The following is a 25686-nucleotide window of genomic DNA, read 5'->3' as shown; positions in this document are numbered from 1 at the left end:
GGGCTTTCCTGAGGGCCCACGTGGAGGACTCTGAGGAAGGGGCCAAACAGGGGTCTGGCGGGCAGGGTCTGCCTGCAGAGCCTCCGTTCTTTCCTCTAAGCCAGGCTTCGGCCCCTGGCTCCCTCCCTGGGAGTGACCCGATTCCTTTAAACGGTACTTTGACGCGGGCCCTTGGGGGTTTTTTGTTTGTTTCATTTGGGGTTTTGTTTTCTCCAGTTTTATTGAGATATAATTGACATATAGCATTGTATTAGTTTAAGGTGTATAACATAGTGATGTGATATATGTATATATTGCAAAATGATTGCCACAGTAAGTTCACTTAACCTCACATAGTGACAAAGATGTCTTCCCCCCTGTGATAACTTTTAAGATGTACTCTCTTAGCAACTTTCAAATATAACAAACAGTGTTGTTAACTACAGTCACCAGAGCCTGAGTCTTTGGAAGGTGGAATTCAGCATGGAAGGAGAAGATGTGGGTCCCACTACAGCCCGCCTTCCTCTCAAGCCCTGGGGGGCCCCTAAGGCCTTGGAGGACCTGTCTCTTCCAGCTCATCCTTGCTTTCCTCTTATAGTCTTTTCCTATCTTTCTCTTCATCTTCCTGCCTCATCCTCCCCCTGCCCTTCCCTTCATCCTTCTACCTCTCACCCAACACAGCTGCCCTCTGGTTGGGGCCTGTAGAAAGGCAGGGATGGAAAAGCCCCCTCCCCTCTGGGGAACTAGAATCCTCAGATATGGTACTTCCAGACTCATTGATAGATCTGTGCCCAGATCCAGAGTAGGTGGGAGGGCTCCCTGTGTCACCTAGACAGAGATAACAGTGGAGTTGGCCGTGTGTCTACTCACCTGCATGGACCACTGCACAGATAACTGATCCTCTGAGCCCCTCACCTTGTAGTTAACCTTGTAGTAACCCCTCCCCTGTGGTAATTTTCTCTAACCACTTTCCTGCTCTTTTTACTCTATGGTATATTCATTTTTATCAATGAGGGTCAATCTGGGGACTTCCCTGGTGGTCCAGTGGTTAGGACTCGACACTTTCACTGCCAAGGGCACGGGTTCAATCCCCGGTCAGAAAGCAAAGATCCCACAAGCCTTGCGGCACAGCCGGGAGAAAAAAAAAAAAAAAAAAAGAGGGCCAATCTGCATGCTGTACATTGGTCTGTACTTCAGCTTTTCATAATAATTTAATATTATTTAGAAGTTTTGATTTCTTATCATAGGTTAATTAATTTGAGGTGTTTACCAACCCCCCATGGTATGTTCAGTATAGCATATATTTATTGAAAAATTGAAACTAGTTAACATTTTTAACTTTAAAAAAATTATTATAGGGGCTTCCCTGGTAGTGCAGTGGTTGAGAGTCCGCCTGCTGATGCAGGGGACACGGGTTCGTACCCTGGTCTGGGAGGATCCCACATGCCGCGGAGCGGCTGGGCCCGTGAGCCATGGCCGCTGAGCCTAGGCGTCCGGAGCCTGTGCTCCGCAACGGGAGAGGCCACAACAGCGAGAGGCTCGTGTACCGCAAAAAAAAAAACACAAAAAAATTATTATATAAAAGTAATATGTGTTCATTGTAGACATTCAGAAAATATAAACTAAATTATGTATATTATATATATTATATATAATCTTTAATCCTACCACCCAAAGATAATGTATCTTTTCCCAATTTTTTTATATATATTATTTTTATATTTTTATTTTTTTATTTTATTTATTTTTATATATATATATAAAAATATATCTATTATTATATATAATATATATATTTTATATATAAATATATATATAAAATATATATAAATATATATAAATATATTAAGAATATAAAATATATATATAAATATATATATAAATATATATAATATATAATATATATATTTTTATTATATATAATATATATTATATATAATATATAATATATATATTATATAATATATAATATATAAATATATATAAATATATATAAATATATAAATATATATATAAATATATAATATATATTTATATTAAATATATAATATATAATATATATATTTTATATATATTTATATATATAATATATATTTTTAATTTATTTTATATTTTTTATTTTATTTATTTTTATATATATTATTATATATAATCTTTAATCCTACCACCCAAAGATAACGTATCTTTTCCCAATTTTTTTTTAACACATATATATGTTCAGAAATGGAATTGTGCTATACGCAGTCTGGCAACTTGCTTCTTTCTCTTGATAGTATATTGTCATATCTTCATACCATTCAGTACACACCTAGAATATAATTTTTAAAGGCTGCATCGTATTCTGGGGTGTAATGTACAATAACATATCCAAACCCCCATCACTGGATATCTAGATTTTTTTCCCCAGCTCTTCATTAAGATAACAGTATGCTGGTGGCTAAATATTTGCACTTATTCTGAATTTTTCCTTATGTTGAATTCATGGAAGTAGGATTACTGGTCATAGAGTGTACATAATTGTAGGCTTTTGGCCATCACGGTCAAGTAGCTTTCTAGATTAGTTGCACAAATGTATGCCTCCTTTATACCCCAGAGCTGCACAAGGATTGCCTAATTCCCTGCATCTTTACAAACCCTGGTGTCAACATATAAACGTACTTGCTTCTAGTTTAGAGGTGAAAGGTAGATGTTCTTCTTGGCCATTCTTTGATCACTAGTGAGGTTGAACATCGTTTTCCACAAGTTTATCGGTTCCAAATACATCTTTTTTTTTTTTTTTTTTTTTTTTTTTTTTGCGATACGCGGGCCTCTCACTGCTGTGGCCTCTCCCGTTGCAGAGCACAGGCTTTGGACGCGCAGGCTCAGCGGCCATGGCTCACGGGCCTAGCCGCTCCGCGGCATGTGGGATCTTCCCACACCGGGGCACGAACCCGTGTCCCCTGCATCGGCAGGCGGACTCCCAACCACTTCGCCACCAGGGAAGCCCCCAAATGCATCTTTGATTTGAGATCATTAGGAACAACATGTAAACTCACATCTTAAAGAAGGTCTCTTATCTCAGAGTGTCTCTGATATTTGATTTTCCTGCCCCACTCTGCTGAAGGAAGACACAGAGAACCCTAGGGGGAAGCCTGGGCTGAAGTGACCTTGGAGAGAGATGGTGACTGTGGGATTCCCAGCTGGCCCTGCTGCCAGGGTGTAGGAGGGCCTCGCGGGGCCTTGCAGAAGCCTGGCTCAAGTAGTTCCTTCTCTTCCCTCATCCTTCCCCAGATACGATGGAGCCAACCGGCTTCTCCAGCCTGGATCTGAGTGAAGAAGACTCTGATGACTCTTCTGTGACCCTGGACCTGTCCCAGCTCTCCATGCTGCCGCACCTGGCTGACCTGGTCAGTTACAGTATCCAGAAGGTCATTGGCTTTGCCAAGATGATCCCAGGGTTCAGGTAAGGAGCTTCTGGGACATCCAGGGAACAGAGTCAGAATCCTAGACTGAGCCTGAAGAAGGCTCGGGAAATTACCAATCTACTGCTTCCCAAGATACAGCCTCAGGCCCTACCCCAGACCTCCTGAGTCAGAATCTTTGGGCAAGGCCCAGGAATCTGTATTTAAGAAGTGCAGCCCATTCAGCATTACTCGGCAGGCCAGCACTGGAGAGCCATCCATCCCTTATACTTTCTATGTGACGGAACAGGAACCCAGTGAGGTCCAATGGCCAACACCAGGATTTCTAGTGTTGGAGCCCACATGTCAGAGCCAGGTGAAGAACTCTTAGTTCACTGCTGTGTCCACTCCAGCTGCCTTGGATCTATTCCTCATATTATCCTTTTCAATTAAACCTACAGTGATCCTGCACACCCAATTCTGAAACCAGGATGAAGTGATAGAGAGGAAAAAGGGTTGGACTAGTGATGTAATTTAGGAATCCTAGAGGGAGACGCACTTGTACATATAACCTGGGCATCTTTCACCCAATTTACCCTTCACTCAAGGCTGTTTCCTAATCACACTGAGATCTTTTTTGCCAAAATAGGTTAAGTATAAGGAGTTCTACTGGAGTAAAGACCCTCCCTTATGGATTCATTCATACAAATTTCATTCATTCATTCAAATGTTCTATTGTTTTGGTAATAATGCTATCTATAATACTTATATTTAAATGATCATACAGTGTTAACTATTCTTAAAAGTACATAAAAGTTGACGCTTTTGCTAGATATGTTGGGAGGCAGTTATATCTATATTTGTGCATATCAATAGCTTCATTCTTTCTAAAAGTTCATTTGGAACACTGTCACCAAAGAGATATACATTGTGGTCAAGAAATAAGTGAATAAACTTCCCTGACGGTCCACTGGTTAAGGGTCCACCTTCCACTGCAGGCGGAATCCCTGGTGGGGGAACTAAGATCCCGCGTGCCACGTGGCGTGACCAAAAAAAAAAAAAAAAAAAGAAAGAAAGTAATTAATATCGAGCAATACTCTCATCATTTCAACTAGTAGCAATAGTTGCAGCTCTAGCAGAAGGGGTAGAATGCTTCCTCAATACTGATGCTTGGATTCAGCGCTAGAATACTGGGAGATGGAAAATGACTGGACGTTGGCCAGCTCTGGATGGAAGCTAACACGAGGTGCCGTTTATGGTTTGGTGAATCTCTGGTGCGTAGGGAAGCCATCAGCTACTGTCTAAATTGCTGCATTGCCAGCTAAGTGATGGTAATTCACACAGCTAAACCCAGCGCATCCCAGTTTGTTTCTGTCCTGAGACAACCTGCTCTGTGTTATTTTATGCCTCACACCAATTCAAATAGCAGGGATTCACCAATGTTCTTTCCTGGAATTAATGTGAAAATTATAAAGGAGAGAAACCATCAAATGGTGTTGAGACACTCTTACTGTATCGCACGTTTTGGTTACATCAAAAAGAATAAAGGCCACTCTGCAGGCAGAACGGGTGTCACCTGTGAGGTCAGCATCGCACTGGGCCTGGGATTTACCCTCCAGAGTCTTTCCTTGGAACTGATGGCAACATTGCACTTAGTACAAGTTCCAGCTCCCTCCCCTACTCTTCTCTTTACTGTTTGCAAACTGCACGTGTTCCCAAAGTCTTGTTTTGTGCAAACAGCTAGAGAAAAAACACTTCAAGGTGTTGATGGATACACTGTGGCGGGTGGCTCTCGTCCTAATTCCAGGAGGAGCAGCCCTCACCTACGCAGTCCCCAAACCTTGCCCAGTGGGGAGCTGGGCCAGAGGGCACCTGAAGCCCTGTCCAGATGCTAAGGTTTGGTGGCTAGGATTGCCCACGTGGGAAAACTGTCCTAAAAAGAAAGTGACCCATTTAACCGGATTACCCCAACGCAGCCCCCTCCACTAAGTGACCTGAGCCCCAGTTTTTCTCTTGGCCCCCATCCCTTCCCTTCGCCACATATACCCTCACACAAAATAGCACCACCTGCCCCTCAATTCCTCTCCCCAAGGATGAGCTGAAGTCTACCCCCTTCCTTCCCTTTCAAGCCTCATTCTCCAGAGTTCCCTGGTCTAGCTCTGCAGTCCTGGCCGAAGTGAGGTATATGTGAGCGGGTATTGGAGCCGCCCAGCTATGGAGGCAAAATCCATTAAATCGATCCTAAACACGCTTGGGTTAACTTTTCTGGCTTCAGCATGTCTTGAGAAGACCCAAAGTGGAATGTTTTCCAACAAAAATGGAGCAGGCTTCAGCAAGAGCTCTGTGGGGCCTTTTACGTGGATGCCCCCTGGGAATGGGTGGAGCTGATGCTGCACCTGACGGGGGTCAGAGCCCAGGCTTCCATAGGAGCCAGGCAGGGGCAGCCCAACAGTTCTCTGGTTCTGCCGGTTCCTGCACTTAGAGGTTCTGTTTTTCCAAGAAGTGAAAGAACAGTGGCTGCGTCCCTGGTGGCTTTGATCTTGCTGCCTGGAGGCGGGGGTGGAGGGTGTGGGGAGGGCAGGATGAGACTTCTGTGTGGGTGAGTGGAGGGGGGAGTACAGGACAAGATTCCAGTGTGGGCGGGACTGGATGGGCTGTGCTGGGTGTGGACTGCCCTGTGGTGTGGCCTTGGCCCTGCCCCTGGCTCCCACCTCTTCTCCCTCAGCCTCTCGGTCTGCACCCCACAAATCCCCCTCCTTCAGCCCTGCAAAAGAAATGCATGGAGGAAGCGGTGTCAGGAGCAGAGACTCCATGGCCAGGCGCCATCTTGGATCCGAGAACCAAGGACCACAGGTTGCACTGCCCAGAGGGGCGCATGAGGGACCAGGCCCCAGCCCCAGAGGGCTAAACGCCTTCAACCTCACTGCCATTTCCATCCCCAGGGGCTCCTTCCTGGGTCACAGGCCTGGGGTCATAGTGCTTCCCTCCTTCTATGCCCTTTCCTCTATATTCACTTATTCATCTGTCCAACAATCAGCTTGCTTATTACATAAACTGTGAGGGATAAAAGGTGACTAGGACACAGTCCCTGGCCTCCAGAGGTACAGCGTCTGATGGAAGAGATAGACATATGGATAGCCGCGGTGAAGAGATAAGGGCGCCAAGAGGTACTGAGGGAAGGCAGATGGGGAGAGGCTGGACCCTGCCTAGGGGGGTGGGGAAGACGAGACATCCCCAGAGCACCTCACAGGTGCCCAGAAGTGGCCACAGGTGTGGAAACTGATCAGGGTGTAAATATTACTCAGGTCCAGGGAGGAGGCCCAGAGCCGGAGCTGGTGCCCATCACAGCAGGAACGAGGTCTCTTACTGAGTTCCCCTTTATCTCCACCGCTACCGCCACCCACTACCATTTCCAGTTCTGGCTGTGAGCTGCACTTAGAAAGTCCCTGTATTTCCAGGCTGTGGGTGGTAATTTGAGGTCATTCTAGGTTTGCTTTCATAGAAGTAGTATGTCTGGATCACAGCAGGCAGTGATCCCGCTGAAATCTCTCTAGCCAGGCACCCATGGGATGTTTGTTCACTTCTGGCCATCCATTTTGAGTGGGCCATTGAACCAAAGGTTATATACAAAGATGTTCCTCATGGAATTCCTTATAACAGCAAAACTTAGAAGCAACCAAAGTGCCCAAAAATAGGTGGGTGGGAGACTGTATTTTCCAAAGATTTGATAATGAACTTGTTTTACTCGTATAATCAATTAAAACCCAAATGAGGGTGGTGTTAGTTTTTATTCTTTCAATGTGGATTGAGCACCCAGAAAAAGGTGACAGATTGATGAGACATCTAGATGCCATGGCATCAGGGCTGTTTATTCCAGAGAAAAGGCAAGGAGGGACATGTGGCTTTCCTTAAATGGTTAAAGGGATGTCCCACGGCTAATGGAGAAGTCTGGTTCTGTGTTCCTTGAGAGGACAGAACTACAAGCAATGGATGAGTGTGTGATCACGTGGCTTAGAGCCCAAGAGAAGAGGCTATTAACCCAAAAACCAAGCACCTCATGGCTGTATCCAGAGGCCAGAAGCTCCCTGGCACTGGGGGAGTCCTGCAGAGGCTGTGTGAGAGCCGTCTATCAGAAACACTGAGGAAGGAATTGGACCACATAGCCTCTAAGTGGGGCCTTCCAACCCTAGCACTTTGTGATTTTCCTTCAGTGCAGGCCCTTTGGCGGTCATCTAATCATGCAAGCCCTTTTACGCCTCCTCATACATCACCTGTTGATACAGGACTCTCATCAGTTAATATCCGTTTCCCACCTTTTTACTTTCCAAAGTGCAGCCACAGGGGATGACAGCCCATCGACAGAATATCCAGGAGGAAATCCACAGAAAGAGAAAGGGAGGAAAAAGAGGAAGCAATTTGATCTGTGGGTCCTGCCTTTTCCTTGTCATTGTTCAGACAAGCCCAGCTCGTGACTCAGAACAGTGGAACTATTCATGAGCCTCTTGACCCATCAACACATAGCTGTTGACCCTCTCCTCATGCTCAGGGCTCAATGAACGGTGCGAGGGCAACACTAAAGTCATTAAGAGCTGGTGCTGGCCCTCAGGTAGCTTACGATGAAGAGCCAGAGACAAGTATCTAAAGGACAGAGGCAAAGAAGGGGAAAGGGCAAACTAGGATTACAGGCAACGTGCAGCAGGTCGGAAAGGAATGGCTCTAATTCTATGAAGAGAATCGAAGGGTGGAGGGATCCAATGGAGACCTCACTGGATTCAGGACCAGAAAGGTGGGGTGGAGCAGAAGATGGACGCTCTAAGCTGGAGCTGTCCCACGTTCAAAGGCATGGTGGCATGAGAATGCCTAGCATCTGAATGTGGAGTAGCCCGATGTTGTTAGAATGGAGGGTTGGTGGAGTCTGTGATGGGAACGGGGGCTGGAAAGACAGGTTGTAGCCAAGTGATGGCGTATGGGCTTGATCCTGGGGCATTTGATAGTCAGTGGGGATTTCTGAGCGCAGGAGTGACACGTCCCTGTAGCAGTAGTAAGAAAGGTGAACGAGAGACTTGACTCCAGGAGTCCAGTAAGAGGCAACTGAAAAAGATGCTGGAGCTCTGAATCAGAGCAGCCCAGTGGGAGTGGGAGTCCAGAGATGTCCTGGAGACAGAGTTGACTTCACTACCGGAAGGACCGAAGGGCAGGAAGAGGGAGAGGGAAAGAAAGCATGGGAGCCACTGGGGATGGCTCTGGCCATGCTTTTGCAGATGACCATATTCATGCCATAGCCCTGGGAGCTTCTCCAGGCTCTATCTTCCTAACCCTAGAAGAGCCATGGCTGCTCCGACCTTGGAGACCCTGGAAAGTCACTGGGTTTTCCGTGTCTTAGTAGCTGAGCTCCATCAGTTGGCATTTGGTCACAGCTTTGAGTTGTTCTCAAGTCGTTCTCCCTCAAGAAACAGCCTTGTTCTTTCCAACCAGGCTGCAAGCTCCTCGAGGGAGGACCCAGGGCACATGCTGGTCACCTGGCAGGTGTATACCTGTCAAAGCACTGCACTGGTTCACATGAACCAGTAACCTGACCTCCCCCCCGCCGCCCCCTCCCTGGCAGAGACCTCACCCCTGAGGACCAGATCGTGCTGCTGAAGTCGAGTGCCATTGAGGTCATCATGCTGCGCTCCAACCAGTCCTTCACCATGGACGACATGTCCTGGACCTGCGGCAGCCCGGACTACAAGTACCAAGTCAGTGATGTAACCAAAGGTGCGGCTGGGCTCTGCCTCCTCCTGCCCCGGCTCCACCCCTCCCGGGGTCATGGGCCCCACCAGGCACATCAGAGGGAGTGCGGCAGCACCAGGGAGAGAAGGGTGAGGGTCAGGCCGGAGGCGGGGTGGGGTGGGTGCCCACAGCAGCTGGTCGTTCTCTCTCATAGCCGGACACAGCCTGGAACTGATCGAGCCCCTCATCAAGTTCCAGGTGGGGCTGAAGAAGCTGAACTTGCATGAGGAGGAACACGTGCTGCTCATGGCCATCTGCATTGTCTCCCCAGGTACCTAGCAGTGTGGGGAGCAGGAAGGAGGAAGTCCCGCTGGGGGCCAGCAGGGAGGATTGGAGGGAGAAGTGAGCACAAGGAGAGACCAACAGGGAACCACCCACTTTGCTGGGTCCGCCCAGCCGGTGTGCTGTGTGTATGTTGACGGTTCCCTCACTACCCTTGGCCTTGCCCTAGCAAGACCATTGGTGATTCATGGGTGGAATTCTGAGGAACCAAATAGATGGGGTGTCTCAGGCTACAGACAGTACTCAAGCTCTGCTCTTGTGTGAACTGGACTGACCTCTGCTGATACTTGAGGTCCCCTGGGGATGGGGCACAAAAGCCTGGGGCCTGATAGGAGGTTCTGCTGGCCTGACAGACAGTTTAGCTGCCTGATTTTGGAGGCAGGGTGCTGTGATCCTTGAGCTCTTCTGCCTGTTTGGGGTGGGAAGAGGGAGAGAAGCCGAGGAGGGAGGTCTTGTGGTTCTGGGGATGCTGGATTCCTGATGAGGCCTCCACTGGGACTGTGTTCAGAGAACAAGCCAGTGGCCTTTCTCCAGGGATGCTTTCCTGGGCTGGGGGCCCAAGGAAAGGACATGGGCGCCCCTCCTCCTGGCCAGTGAGCATTCACTCATTCATTTGTTCATGCATTCACTCAGCAATGATTTACTGGGCTTCGGGCAGGAACCAGGCACTATGCTGGGCATAGGGACTCAGCGGCAACCAGGACACAGACTTCTCTCCCAGGAAGTGTAGAAAGAGACATGAAACAAACACTTTATTTTAAAAATAAAGAAGTACACGCTACATGATGCTACAGAGGGTATAGCAGAAAGTGGGAACCTGATGTCGTCTGGGGCATGGAGGTACGGGGTCATCAGGGATCGCCTTCTTGAGGAACGTCCTTTAAGCTGTTACCTGAAGGGTCAGCAGGTCAGGCAAAGGTAAGGGAGCTGAGTTCTGGGCAGAAGGAAGACAAATGTGAAGGCTGGAGTGCAGAGAGCATGGCTCATCGGGGTCCTGATGAAAGATGGAGCACAGAGACAGAAGGAGAGAGAATAGGTGGGGACAGGCCCAGATGGCCCGCAGACGGACCTGAGACTTGATCCTAAATGCCACGGGAAGTGGCCGAGGGGCTGGGGAGGACTGTGGTGTCACAGGTCAGCAGCCGTCCAGGAGTGACCTGGGAGGATGCTGAGGCTGGGGGTCTGTCTGTGTGGGCGGGGGGGAGGCCGAACGGTGAGGCAGCTGTGGCTCAGAGCTCCTCGCCCGCCCCTCTGCCCACAGACCGTCCCGGGGTGCAGGACGCTGCGCTGGTCGAGGCCATCCAGGACCGCCTGTCCAACACACTGCAGACCTACATCCGCTGCTGCCACCCACCCCCAGGCAGCCACCTGCTCTACGCCAAGATGATCCAGAAGCTAGCGGACCTGCGTAGCCTGAACGAGGAACACTCCAAGCAGTATCGCTGCCTCTCCTTCCAGCCCGAGTGCAGCATGAAGCTCACGCCCCTCGTGCTCGAGGTGTTTGGCAGCGAGATCTCCTGAGGAGGGCAGCCTGCCCTGGCGCCTGGGCGGGGCTGCCTCTCTGGGGCCGGAGGCTGCCCAGCTCTCCCCACTCCTGGAGTTCAGCCCCTCCTCTCCCACTTCCCCTCCCTGCCCAGCCCATCCTCCCTGCTGCCCAACCTAACACCAGGTCTCCCTTACCTGCAGGCCACGGGCTGCCCCCAGTGCCTCGAGACCTCAGTCATGAGGAATTGCTCTTTATTTGACAAAGAATCTTGAATGGGGGCAGAGGGCAGAGGCTGAAGGTGGGCCCGTGCCAGGGGATACCCCCTCCCACACTACAGAAGTGGCGGCTGGCTGGTGCCAAGGGAACAGGCAGGCGGGAGAGACGCAGCCATTCCTCAGGGACAGAGATACCCTCACCTCTACCCAGCTCCAGGCCCACACGCCCAGAGCCTGGTGGGATCACCCTTCCTTCGCCCCACCCACGATAAACACTGACCCGTGACCCACACCTCATCCTGCTGCCGCTCTGTCCTGGGCAGTGTGCCGCGATGGGGCCTTCTCCCTCTGCCTTCCTACCCTGGCCTGCCCAGGACACTCACTGCCAAGGAAGACCAAAACCAAGGTGACTAAGGTCACAGCCTCCCCTCATCCACCTCTGCTGGCCAAAGGGCATTTGCCTAACCCCACGGTGCCCACCTTCTTCCCATCGCCATGGTAACATTCTCCTCCGGAAGTAGCTGTGATAAGATGGGCTTTCTCCCCATGGCGGGGGCCACTGGCCCAGAACCCGTGTGCTGAGAGGCCAAGGAGGGAAGAGAGCAGGGCCCAGGCAGTGAGGGGACAGGCAAACCCAGCCTGAACGTAAGAGTAGCCGATGGAGGCCACACCCGTCCTGCCGCCAAGCCCACAGCTCCTCAGCCTGGAGCTGAGGGCTTGGCCGAGGCGGGGGCTCTCCCTCCAGCAATCCACATGGCAGGACTGAATGGCCCCCAGGCTTCAGAGGATCGTGGGCACCATCCTCATCCTCACCCTGCCAGTGCCTTACCTCCCACCCCAGAGAGAGAACCGGCCGCAGGCTCCAGGGGCCTCGCGCAGTGGCCGAGGGCGCTGAAGGGGCCTGATCCTGGGATGGCCAAGGGTGGTGACCCAGAGGCCATCCCACTGTCTGAGCCCCCCAGCAGCCTGGAGAAGCAGGTGTTGCTCTGCTTACCAGCGGGGCCTCATCTTTCCCACCTGGCAGGGTGGGATGGGGGAGAGGAATTTCCAGACCCCCAAAAGCCCAAGCCCTCCCTGCCCACCTAGTTCTGCTTCTAACACTGCTGTCCCCCGAAGGCAGTGCTTCAGCACCCCGGGTGGGGGGACAGCGGGTTGGCCTGGTGGCTGGTCAGTGAGGGCACTTGGGGGGAGTCGGGCGGGGTACTTCCTTATTCCCACCCCCCACCCTGACGTCAAAAGGGACCTGTGAGGCAGGGCGGGGTAGGGGCACCGAACCTCAAACTCCCCGTATGCAGAGCAGCTCAGCAGGTGGGCACTCACAGCCCGTGTACCCGGTTGGGCTTCTCTGGGGCATGGGTGACAGGCATGCCGGAACAGAGCAGAGAGGGCTCCTCCAGGATCGACAGAGGGTCCTTCAGATCATACTCGAGTTTGGGGAGTTCAGCCGCGCTTGCTTTCTCAGCCAGGAGGAGGTGGTGTCCGCAGGATGCCCCTCTGCCTGCGTCCGCTGTTCCCTGAAGACCCCGGCAGCAAACCAGCTTACCTCCACGACAGCCGCCAGTGTCTGCTGGCCAGTGTTTCTTCATCTGACAGCCACCGTCCCTATTGCGGAACCGTCCTTAGACTCAGTGTGATGTCTGTTAGATGGGGGTTGTCTTCAGACTCCATTTGGTACCACATTCTAATATAGCGGGTAGTAGGCGCCACTGATGAAGCGATATTTATGGGTGATGACGTGCGTTGTGAAAATTCTACACGTTAATTACTGTTGTTGTTATTTTACAAATTAGGGAGAGGCCCCTGGGATTTGATTTTAGCTGCAGAACACATTGGTCCAGTTGTCAAGTCAGTGGTAGAAAGGGCTTGAAAATCTCTGACCCAGTTCAATCCCCTTGTTAAAGAAAACTGACGCTGAGAAGGTGTGACTCACCCAAGCTCGTGTAACTAGTTCAAAGCAGCCCCAGGACTGGACCCGGACTTTGGACTTAGGGTCCAGTGCTGTTTTCACTACATCATGCTTGAGCTCAGACTCCATGTCCCACGCCCCTTGTGGTTGACCTCATCCCTGGGGGAAGCCCTGGGTTTTAGACAGAGCATGTCCAGATCCCAGATCCCTGCCTTGCTTCCCTGGGTTGTCACCCCACTGACCCATCAGGAGGAGGAGAAGGGACACCTCAGCCTGTGTCTCAATGTGAATCACACCCCGGCCCCAGTGTGGCCTTGGCCGGAGGGGGTCTCTGCCGCAGCTCGGCGTAATGCTGTTGCCTTATCAATAAAGTGCATCTGTCTTTGTACTGTCTTCACCCTCCCGGCGCTCCCCTGGACCTGCCTTCCCCAGGGAACATGACAGGACCCACTGAGAACGCCAGTTCCTCAGCCCTGGGGCCCGTGACAGCTCAGTCTAGTCCCAGAGGGAAGTCCAGCAGCTGGGAAGATGAGAAGAAGTGAGGCTCCCTGGGGCTGAGTTGGGAGACAATGTTATCATCTTTTCTGTTTTCGAATGAGAGAATGTGAAGGTAGGCATTCATACATCTCAACCTTTTTAACCTATATTATTGGAAAGCCAGGAAAGTCTGCACCAAAAATGCCCAATAAACGAGATTCTGGGAGATAGGAAAACCCTTCTCTGGCCGACTGGAAGAAGTGGGAGAATCTGAAGGAGGCCAACAGGGAAGCTTGGAACGTACAATAGATCTGGTTCAATCTGGGAATAAAGCAGCAAAGAAAGCTTTGAAGAGGGCCTCCTGCGTGATTTCCAAAGAGAAAAAAAAGTTTGCCGGAAATTTGTCAAATAAACCAATGAAGAAAGCTCTGCTATGGTAATAAAGATGGTGCATACTTACACAGCACTTACCTGGTGGCAAGTACTGCTGTAAATAAATGCTTTATGCAAACCAGCTTGCTTTATCCTTATAAGGACCCTAGGGAAGATGGACGACTGTTACTCTCATTTCGCAGAGGGGATAATTTGCCCAAAGCCACAGTGGTGGCAAGTGAGAGATAGGGTTTGAACCCTTGGCATCTGGCTCCAGAAGTCATTAATTACCTACTACACTGTACTGCTTTGTATTGAGCTGAGTGGGCTGACAAATGACAGCTAGTCATGCCAGCTCTCTATTCAAGTGGATGTAAGGGAGATTCCCATTCCTAAAGTAGGCCTTGGGATAGAGAAATTGGAGCTACTGGATCCAACAGGGCTGTACTCTCAGGAAGCATTCAGTCACATGTGTTGGGTCCATTTCTGTGTGGCCCTTACCTGAGAACCTCAAGAATAGGAAACCAGGCAGCTGTTGACAAAAATGTGCCTTGTATTTGAAATGCTGTGCCAGTGACTTGGCAAACTTCAAGTGACTCCTGTGAATATATAGGACTCCCAAAGGGCCCTGAGGAACCAATGTACCCCCTCCATTTCCAAAAACAAGGGGGGTTTATGATAAAGGGCAGCTTTCGTTAAACACACAAGCAAAAATAACTAACCAAAGACACACGTGGTCATCTGCAGGGAAAATCACGCAAGGGAAACATAACCAATGTATTTATTTACAATAAGTTGGCCTAGGGGCCTGTGGATGTGATTTAATTTTTCAGAAGCATCTGAAAAGATTTCAAACCAAATGTGTCAGTGGGGGAGGGGAGGGGAATAGAAGAATTGGCGGTGGGGCTTGAGGGCCGTTTTGTCAAGAAAAGCGAATGGACTTAGGGAAAGGAAACCAGCAGCTGCATAAACGGACACAGGCTCTGGCAGGGGAAGTGTGAAGACATGTCCTTAGAAACTGTTAGGACTCTTGTTTAGCATTTTGATAGATGGTCCAGAGGAACACAAAATCTCCACGGCCGTGTGTTACAATCAACTTTTCCAGGTAAACAGAGAGGAATGCACCCACTTAGGAGAAAGTGATTTTAAGTTTTCACATTCCAAGTCTTGGGGCTACATCTGTGCTGTTCGGTAAGGTAGCTGCATGTGACTATTTACATTAAAATTCATTAAAATTCAATAAAAGTAAACATTAAGCTCTTCATCTGCACTCGCCACATTTTCAGCACTCGATAGCCCCAGGGCTATGGGAATGGACGGTGCAGATACCGAACATTTCCCTCATTGCAGAAAGTTCTATTGGACGGTGTTGGTCTACACAATGCATTCTTATCTGGTCCTATGTTTGGATGGTATGTTGCTGTTGAGCTGTTGGGCAGATGGCCACCAAGCGTTCGACACCATATAGAGGGTATTCAGGGAACATCCTCCCTTTACATCAAGCAATGCTGCAGCGGGACTGCTGTGAACACGTCTGCTCCTCGAAAGGACATAAAGAAGAAACATCTCACACATCGTGAGGTTGATAGGCTCAGAGCTTCAGGTGGCATAAATACGTCAGCGCTGTTCCAGGAAATACTGATTCCTTCAGTCCTGGGGACAAGCAGACAGGGCCTGCCTGGAGCGACCAGATCCCTCAGGTCAGGGTCTCTAGCTTCTACCGGGGCTCCCTGGAAGCTGTCTATGCACCTTGGGTCTGTCTGCCTGCCCCATGGCCCTGCAGGGGACAAGGGTGATGAGTGACATCTGGCACTCCTAGTACGGCCAAAGGGCTGCCTCTTTATGCCAACGAGCATCACTGCGGGCAAGAAGCCTGTGAGGCTCCTGAAGGGGTCTGTGCTCCAACTGACCAAGAAGCACAGCAGAATGTGGGGCAGAGGCTGGGAGTGGTGATGGGGGGTTGTCACTGCTCCAGACAGCTGCTTGGAATCTCTGCACTCAGACATGCCGTATGTGGTATATGAGATAGTGTTGCAGGTCGGGTTCTGGGGAAGCCAACTCTGAAATGTAGATGGGAGTGCAGGAAGTTTACTGGGGAGAGGTCTCAAGCTTGGGTGGCAGGGAAGAAAGTGGGATTGGGTAGAGGGAGCAGGGCTGTCCAGCAATCTCAGCGGAGATCTCAACCAACCCTTACGGGGAGCTCTGAAACCGGGATGGTCCTTTGGATTGCCCCAAGTTGAGGTGAGGGAGCAGCCTTTTACATTCGTACATCACCCCGTCCTTGGAGGCAGGCTGTCCCCAGGAAAAGAGTTACCTCTTTTCAGCCAAGGGCAGGTAGGACTGGGGGTTGTTTCTTCACATTTTGTACAACCTGACGCCTTGGGGAGGGACCAGAATGCTGCCAGGCCCTTCTTTTTGGCTCTAGGGAGGGGGGGTAGCCATAGTTCCTGGAGCTCTCTCCAGAGGGGTCGGGGTGGGGGTGGGGGGCGTTCCCAGCCTCTCCCCAGCTCTGGACTGTCTAGTGTTTTTTTTTTTCCTCCCGAAGTCATGTTGAGCTTCACCACTAGGTGGTGCTACTGCCCTATAGGGACAGGTTTGGGCCGCTCGCCGGGCCGCTCTCCCCCACTCCCTCCTCCCTCTACATCCTGCTCCTGCTTTTATAACTCTGTGAAGGTGCCTGGCCTGCTGTGCCTGGGGCCTCTGAGCACCTTCCCTGCTGGTCCCACGTTCCCTCTGAGGTCCAGCTTGGTTGTGCAGTGCTTGTAGTGTCTCCAAGCACAAGTGTCTCCAAGTGTCACACTGAGCCCAGTGCTGTGGACACAGCGAAGAGTAGGACAGTCGCTGCCCCCCAGAAAGGTAGAGTCCGGGGGGAGAAGACAGACCTGAAAACAGGCCATCACCAAGCAGCAGACGCAGAAGCTGAACGCTTAATGGCATAAACTGCTGGGTCCCTGTCCTGGCTCTCCCACTTGCTACCTTGTGTGACCTTGGGCAAGTGACTTAATACTTTTGAGCCTCAGAATCTTCATCTATACAATGGCAACAATAATAGTACCTACTCCTAGGTTCGTTGTTGTGATTAACCTGTGTAAATCACTTTTCGCAGTACCTGTGCTGCCAGCATCACTATTCGTTTGCAGAGTGAAAGGGTCGTCAAATAAGTTTTCGTTGCAAGTTAACATTGCTCCAGTCCTCTGACCACTGGTCCTTGCTAGGCTCTCTGGACTGGTTCCAGGGGGATCTCTTTGACCCCCCATGCAGATCTCAGCCTCTGGAGCTATAAGCCCCTGCTCCGTGAATATCTACAGGGACGGGGGGAAGGCGTCATTGCTCCATGTGGCCACCAGGAGGCAGGTGTGCGACTTCATAAGCTAAATAGGCCCGAATTGAAACAGCCCGGCTGGAGAGAAAAGTGTGGGAAAGAGATGGGAAGGTAGAGACAGAAACACGGGGAACTCTAGTTAATACTCTCTCCGGCTTCTTTCAATTATGGTCTTTCTTTGCCAGCTTCACTGCCTCAATGACCACCACCACCGACTTCCCTGCACACACGTTACTGACCCATAACTAACGTCAGTATTCGCTGGACGGAAGTGGTTCCTGTCCAGAGAGGGGGAAATCAAGATGAGCCTCAAGAATCAGGTTTGCCCCATGTATTTTTTGTGTCACAGTTTCTATTCGTTTACCCTGGCGTTCTCTGGACCCATGTTCCCTTGGCGAGGTGCACAGCCAACATGATGCCGCCTGTCTGCCGCTCCAGGAAAACGTGTCATTGTCCAGACTGTGGGACTCGAGCCACGGCCACGTCCAACCACTTGCAGCTCTGACCGTGCACTCAGCCGGCTGCTTCTACACCAGCCCTTCTCAAACGTTTTGTTCTTTGGACCCCTATTTGGACTATTAAAAATAAAGAGCTTTTGTTTATGTGGGTTATATCCATCGATATTAACCAGATTAGGAACTTAAATTGAGAAGAATTTTAAATACTCATTAAATTTTAAAAAAAACCATAATGAATCTAAGTTAACATAAATAATACAATTTTTGTTAAAGGTAACAAAACAAATTTAGTGACAAGAAGGTATTGTTTGACAGTTTTGCAAATCTCTTTGATGTCTGGCTTCATAGAAGGCAGCTAGATTCTCAAAACTGGTTCTGCGTTCCATCTGTTAGGGTATCACACACGATGGAAACCTTGGGAGACTCCTCTGTACACAAGTGAGAGAATGAGAGTTAAAAAGGCAAACGATGATGGGGCTTCCCTGGTGGCGCAGTGGTTGGGAGTCTGCCTGCCAATGCAGGGGACGTGGGTTCGCGCCCTGGTCTGGGGAGATCCCACATGCTGCGGAGCAACTGGGCCCATGAGCCACAGTTACTGAGCCTGCGCGTCTTTAGCCTGTGCTCCGCAACAAGAGAGGCCGCGATAGTGAGTGGCCCCCGCTCGCCGCAACTAGCGAAAGCCCTCGCACAGAAACGAAGACCCAACACAGCCAAAAATCAATTAATTAATTTAAAAAGGCAAATGATGTCTCAGTATTATTATGAAAGTAGCTTTGACCTTGCAAAGCCCCCGAATGGGGCTCAGGGATCCACAGGGGTCCCCAGCCTACACTCTGAGACCCACAGTGCACACTTTTCTAGGCCTTGTTTCCTCAGCCAGACATGCCCCACCCTGTTCTCCATCCCCCAGTTTTCTCAACTCGGCAAACCCCTGCTGATCCTTCAATTTCCAGCTCAGGTTCATCTCTTGCACAGATTCTTCCCTGAACTTCACAATGCTGTACCCTCCCTTGCCCCGTCTGGGTAGAACGGTGCGCCCACTCTATGGTAGAATGAAGTGTACATTGTTGTGTGTTTTAAATTTCTGGTTTGCCTTCGGGGCTCCCTACCAGACTGGAACAAAGGAGGGATTCCATAAATGTAGCTGAATAAATACATGTATGAACGAATGAGTATGAGGCCATGTGCCGCCCACTTCTGTCAGCATCTGAAAGATCTGATCTTCACAATAGATGTCAAATTAAAAAAAAAATTCTGCTTGGGTTCCTGCTGGAAGATGAAATGCAAACAGACTTATGCAAATTTCAGCACCTTCCCCTGAACTTTGGAAACTGAGAAGTTAAGTCCCTGTGGCTTCAGAACCCACATGCTAACTACCTCTCCCTACAGCACCTGCCGTATCTCCCTCATTCTGCATGTGGAGGGTTGGGTTTTTGGTCCAAAATGCAGAATTTAGCATTTAGCCCTATTCATATCTATCTGATTTGGTTTCGCCCACATTTTAGCCTGCTCAAATCTTTTGCATCTTCATTTTGTCATCCAACATTCTGACCATCCCTCCTGGCCTTGCATCTTCCAAAACTTTGCTCCGCAGACCACGTACAGAGCTGGCTAAGACAGAGGCAAGACGACGCCTTCTTGCAGGTTGACACTAGCGCACTGACCAGACTTGGGATCAGGGTCCCTACCAGAGGGACTTGACTTGGGTTCAGTTGTTCAAGACCTCCCTGGGAGAAAGGGAAGGGGTGGGTAATGAGATTGAGTCTTGGGGAGGCGAGTGGATGCCTTGCAAAAACCCAGGCATTCACAGGAATTTGGGAAACTTGGCAATGCTCCCACAACCCTTCCCTCTCCAGGACTCAACAGTCTCACCCCAAGTCTGAACAGATTCTTATAGAATTAGACCAGATCTGAGCCAAGGCTCAGGGATCCAGGGATACCTGATATAGGGGATGCAGGAAGGGGTGGATCAAGTATCAAATTCCAAGCTGGATTGTTCTGCAAATACCGTCTGAGCTGGACTCGGGGAAGAAAGACACAGTCTCCTCCATAGATTCTGGTTGCTGAGAGGCGAAGGTGGTGAGCAGAACTCCTCGGTGAGAAATGGAGAAGTCACGTGCAGCCCAGCCTGGCAGCCCTTATTTAGCTCAGCGGGGTCTCCCCATTGTCCCCTCCACTTGCACTCAGACTCCCACCGGGCATCTGGAAAGGCCCTTGCCACCCTGACCCAACCCCATCTCATTACAAATCCTGTGAACATCTGTGGCAGTCAGCATGGGGCAAGGGCAAGGTGAGGTGAAGTGAGTGCAGGGGCCCCAACAGTGTCTGCACCTGGCTCCTGTTTCGCTGTTTGTCTCCCAGGAGGGCCAGGTAGAACAAGCAGCCCATCACGAAAGGCTCAGCCCCTGGGGCCAGCCCAGCCTGGGTGCGGAGGGCCATAAGCAACCGGGTTCAGAGTGTCAGGGAAACCCCTCCCCGCTGCCCCCTTTGTTGCCCCCAGCCCCACAGATTTAAATGTCTTCCCCTCTCCCACCCTGGAGCCGTAGGAGAGCAGCAGGGAGGAGACGGTGAAACAGCCCTGGGTGATAAAGTGGGGATGGGGAGAAGTGATAAAGGGGATGGGAAAGAAGCCAGCCCCACTTCCTCTCCGATAGGGACCCCGCCCCGAGGGGCTCCTGCCTTCTGCTGTGTTCACAGGAAGGCCTTGAGGTGGCGGAGGAGTGGATGGGAGGGGAGCAAAGGGAGCACTGTCAGTGGGCAGGATGCCAGTAGACTTGGGAGAGGACCGTTCAGTTGGTTGTTGGTTCCTTCACATGCAGCCCACCGCGGACCTGCAGGGGCTGGGCTGTGGGCACGGAGGCAGAGGGAGCCCAGGTTCTCCCTCACACAGCGCCCTGCCCACGCTGCACCACTCCCAGCCTTGAGGGAAGCAGCCACGGGGGTGAAGGATGAATCCTGATACCACCTGTCACTAGCTGTGTAACTTGGCGGCAGTGACGTGAGCCCTCTGGGCCTCGGTTTCCCCACCTATGAACAGGGTCTTTGTGCAGCGAATGGGAGGAAGCTTGCAGGGCCTCCTCTAGGGGAGCAGGTGAGAACAGCAGAAGCTGCAACGAGGGGGGAGCAGGATTTGAACTACCTGCCGGACTGCTGGTAGCTGGACTTGCTCTGTCTCTGCTACAGAGCAAAGATACTAGTTGCGCTCACTTGGGAGGTGTTGCGAAAAGTAAATAAGTGAACACACAGCATTTAGACTTGGGTCTGGTTGCAGTAAGGGCTTGGTGACTCTCAGCCTTGGTTATTAAAACTCTCATCACTCTCTCAGGGATCCTCTCCTCTCCTAAGTCATCGTCCTTCCAACATACACACATCCCGAGTCAGGACTAGAGGAGGTGGAAGCTGGGACTCACAGGTGGGCTCCTCTTGTGAAAGACCCAGCCCTGCTCAAGCCACCCAAGGAGGGGGAGGGCCAGGCCCACCGCACCCCATTCCAGACCAGGGCTCTGCTCCCTCCCATTATCTCCTCCTGCAAAGCCGCCTCCACCCATCAACCCCCAACAGAGATTACAGACCCTCAACTGTCTCCAACTGCCCTGATTCACGATGAGGCTGGGCCCTTGCCACACCACACACACCCCATCCCCCCGGCTACCCCACCTCTGTCCCGAGGTGGAGGGGAGGCTGCCTGCTTCTCAGGGAGCTGGGGGAGGAAGGGGGGGATGGCCAGGAGGACACGGCCCCCACCCCGGGGCTGCCTCTGGAGCTCGAGAGGAAAGGGGGAGAGGTCTCAAAGGCCCCCAGGCTTCCCCTGTCTGTCTTATTTCGCCCTCTCTGCGACTCCAGGCCGAGTCTGCAGTTTCTGCCTCCCTCTCTCTCTCTCTCTCTTTCTCAGGCTGCTCTTCCCCCCACGCCCAGAGCACACCTGGTTCCTCACATCAGATAACCCAACCACAGCAGCCCCGGCCCTTCCAGCAGCCCCTCCTCGCCCCCTGCCCTCTTCCTCCCCCGCCTCCTCCACCTTGTGGCTCCCTGACTCACCTAGATTTCCCTGGGGAGGGCTGGGGAGGGGGGTCCCCAAAGCCGTAAAGCCTTACTGTTTAATGAGGGTGTGAGAAGACTACTCTTCCTTTTCCTGCCCCCCAACACACACACATGCGTGCACACACGCGCACACACACGCATACGCACACATATGCACGCACGCACACAGATATGCACGCACACGTGCACACACGCGCACAGATATGCACACACGCACATGCACGCACACTGGAAACTATACCCCCGTGCCCTGTTGGAAACAGAATGAAGGGGAGGGAGGGACCTAGGGGCCAACCTTGAGGCATGAGGAAAATCCAGCCTGAGGACATAGGGGGCGGGGGTTGCAGAAAGGGGTTCCCTAGCTCCCCGCTTCCAGGCCAAGAGAAGCTTCTTCCCTTTTCCTGCTTGCGTGAGCTCATCCGGAGTCTCAGCAGGGCCTGCCTCAGGCCAGGGTCCGAGCTGGGGAAGTGGGTGGACACAGTCTGGGCCGTTCACAGTCCCAGCCCCTGCCTCCTACTCCCCAGAAAAGGCCGGGTAGGGAGGGGCTAGGGGTGGGGACCCCCGTGGAGGAAGAGGTGCTGAGAGTGCGGGGCGCTGGGCTTGGGGGAGAATTGGTCAAGATATTGTGGGAGGGGGCGGAGTGGGGCACAGGAGGGAGTGGGACACAGGAGGGAATGGGACAGGACCTGCCGGGTGCCTGGGAGCTGAGGCTGGACGTTTTAATGCCTCTTGACAACAGATGAATCATAGGCAAATTATGTGGAAATAATGGCATAAATAAAGATGTGTTATTTCAAGGCCCCAATGTGCGTTGCTGGAAGAGAGCTGAGGGGGGCGGGACAGGAGGCTGCCCAGGCCGGATGGTGCCTGTAGTTGGGGGCCCAGGTAGAGTTCCCGTGGGGGGCAGTGGAGGTGATGGCCCACTCACGTCTCTCGTCACCTTCGGGGCGATATGAAACAGCAGGTGGCCAACCACAGCCTGCCAAACCCTCCCCCAGGGCAGAGTGGCCCTCACATACCCTAAGCTCCCTGGTGATCCCCCCAACCTTCCCCTAACCTCCCTGGGGCCACTGCTACCCACACACATTTTTCCCTGTCCCAGTGCCTGCTCTTGACTCCTGTCCTCTTGGGACTGTCCCTCCAGGCCCAGCACAGGGTCTTGCCCCGAGCAGGGACACAGGAGCCAACCAAGTTCCAGGGGCCTTCAGTGAACAGAGCACCCCCGGAACCCAGACTGGGAATCTGGGCCTCTTCCATCTGGTGGGTGCTGAGCTAATACCCGCAGTGACCTAACGGCTGGCACAGAGCCCAGTAAATATACCTGCTAGAGGAATGAAGTCAAGACCTCCATCAGGTCATCAGGGCGCTCCCTGCAGCCCAATCTAGGCTTCTGGTCAACCCTCATCCCCATTCTCCGTAGCGCTTCACAATGTTGACAGTTATTAAACGACTAGAGAAACGTGTGCTTTCACACCACCCAACACAGTCACTACCTGTTACTCGTATTTCCTCTCAATCTTTTCCTCTGTGCTTCCGTCGGGTTTCTTTGCCATCACCGGGCATGTAGAAGTCTGTATTCTCTTGCCATGCTATGTCACATTCAAAACATCTTTTTAACTGTTTCGTAATTTTCTATGGAGTGGAAATATAATTTGCTTCGCAATTTTCCAGTTGTAGGTGTTAAAGTTGGTTCTCATTTTCCACATGGTAAAGAATGTGGTGATGAGGGCTATTATGCACATATTCCACTCGCCCCACCCTGAATTTTGGTTATAGAAATCGAGTTTAGGGTACTTTGGGTGGGGTCATTGAGCCAAAGGGTAAAAACAGCTTCTAGCTCTTACTATATGTTGCCAAATTGATATCAAAAGAAGTTACACCACCAACAACGACACGTACATTTCACCACATTCTCACTAATGTTTGAAAGCGGTGCTTGCCCTCATCTTGTTTGAATTGGCGTTACTTAGATGGTGATCAGGTTGAATGTTCCCCTACCTTTGCTTACTGGCTGTGTTTCCTCTTTCCCCGAAGAGCCGTTTCTGTGCTTTGAGCTTGAGCCCACCCCTGTTTCAGTGTTTATTACCAATTTGTGTGAGGCGAGCTCTCTCTATAAGGATTTTAAAGCACCGTCCATTGCCATCGAGTGCAGATCTCTCCTTCGTGATGTTCTCCCCACTTTGGATTGTGACATGGCGCTTCCTCTTGCTTCATTTAAATCTCTGACTGCTCCCTCTCCGCTCTCACCGAGGATCTCTGGTCTTTAGTTGTCCTTCCCTCCTCTTCTGAGCTCCGGAGAGCAACTGTCCACTCAACTTCCCCCTGACCATCCCACCAGCACCTCAGTCCGTGTGTCCACAGCTTGACTGTTTTTTTCCTCCAAGTTTGCTTCTCCCCCCATATTCCCTAACTCTGCTGCCCGAGGACCTTTGGGTGATGTGTCCAGAAGGAGACAGAGGAACGCAGAAGCTAGTGTATCTGAAGGGTTAATGAGATTCTGTCAACCTTTGGCTTAAGAGGACCAGGGCTGGGAAGAGAAGGAGGCGGCCAGTTGTCTAGGGAGATGTCACTCTGTGACTCAGTCTCCTTGCTTGTCTGTATACTGGGACTGGTTCCAGGTCTAGAGACAGATGCTTGAAAGCCAAAGTGGGTGGCCTTCCTCCTAGAGCAAATTAACCCTTGGCATTGACCTCACTGGCCTCGTCCTCCACTTCCCAAGCCTCTTCCCCGGCAAGGGACTAGAAGGGCTGAAGAGGAGGTTAAGCTACTGTTGTCTAAACCTCTGCTGTTCGATACAGTAAGCCACTAGGCACAGGTGCTATCAAGCACCTGAAACATGGCTACAATGTACTACAAGTGTAAGATACACACTGGATTTCCAAGAGGTAGTATGAAAAAAGAATGTAAAATGTCTCATTTACAATTTTTTATTTCGATTGCAGGCTGGAAAGATGTTTTTACATATATTAGGTTAAATAAATATACTATGAAAATGAACTTCACTGATGTATTTTTACTTTTATTTTTTAAGAAAATTTAAAGTTACACACATGGTTCCCATTCCGTTTCTATTGGGCGGTGCACGTCTAGCCCCTCCTAGCGGGCAAAATGCGGGGCTCCAGGCTGAGCGGCTCCAATGAGGGCTCATGACGGATACAGATACAGACCCACTGGAGATGTGGACCAGCCGAGGGTCGAATCAGATGTAACCAACCAGGCAGTGGCCAGTCTCCCCCAGGCAAGGCAAAGCAAAGCAACATTTCCGGGACAACAGCTTACATCCTGGACTTCATGAGGCCCCTTAGCTGGCTCTCGGCTCTACAGAGCTTGTTCCCGTGGACAAGTTAGCCCAGGAACAATAGTCCCCCAGAGCTTTGGATCTCCCCACCTCAATAGTTCATGGGGAAGTTCTCCATCATTCCATCTCCATCTTCCCTGGGCCCCTCTCCAGAAGCTGGAAGCATCCTTCCTTTTGTCTAGAGCCCTGCCTCCCGCCCACTCGGGCTTCGGCTCAGCCCACCTGTGGGCTGGGAGGGGATGAGAGAGGATGGTGGGCCTCTAGATACACCGGCTGGGCCACAGACATATTTTATGCTCCATTTCTAATGTCTGTCCTTCCTGTTGTCCCACTGATAGAAAAACAGAAAGGGAACAGGAGGCGGTTGGGTTGGCAGGCACAACTCACTGGGCTGCCCTGCTCCGTCCCATCCTCCCTTGCCCGGGCCCCAGCTGAGCCATAGGAGGGCACCAGGGGCTGGGGCCACAGTCTGCGTGGGTGTGCCCCTCCTCTCCCCCAAGCCTAGAAGACTCCACCTCTCCCAGGTCCTGGCTGGGATCCGAAGGCCCCAGGCAAGTGGGGGAAGGGGAGCCACTCCTACTTTCCCAGCAGCTGCTGCTGCCTCTTCCTGTTTTGCTAAAACTTTGGCTCTGGACCCGAGGGGTTGGGGGAAGTCGCCAGCCGCTCCCGCCCCCCAAAGGTCAACCTCATCCCCCTGG

General features: G+C 51.3%; 1 protein-coding gene across 1 annotated transcript in view; it reads left to right on the top strand.

Annotated features, from left to right (window-relative positions):
* Window positions 1–12187, top strand: part of VDR (vitamin D receptor) — a 30765-nt gene extending 18578 nt beyond the window's left edge. The window contains exons 5-8 of the mRNA XM_060026182.1: window positions 3250–3421; window positions 8965–9116; window positions 9286–9402; window positions 10675–12187. Of these exons, the coding sequence (XP_059882165.1) occupies window positions 3250–3421; window positions 8965–9116; window positions 9286–9402; window positions 10675–10934 (701 nt within the window). The 3' untranslated portion in view covers window positions 10935–12187. The remainder of the gene's footprint in view (window positions 1–3249; window positions 3422–8964; window positions 9117–9285; window positions 9403–10674) is intronic.
* The last annotated feature ends 13499 nt before the right edge of the window (window positions 12188–25686 follow it).

Source organism: Delphinus delphis, chromosome 11, assembly GCF_949987515.2.
Source record: "Delphinus delphis chromosome 11, mDelDel1.2, whole genome shotgun sequence".
Taxonomy (NCBI): domain Eukaryota; kingdom Metazoa; phylum Chordata; class Mammalia; order Artiodactyla; family Delphinidae; genus Delphinus; species Delphinus delphis.
Note: the sequence above shows the minus strand (reverse complement) of the source record. Positions and strands in the feature narration are given on the sequence as shown.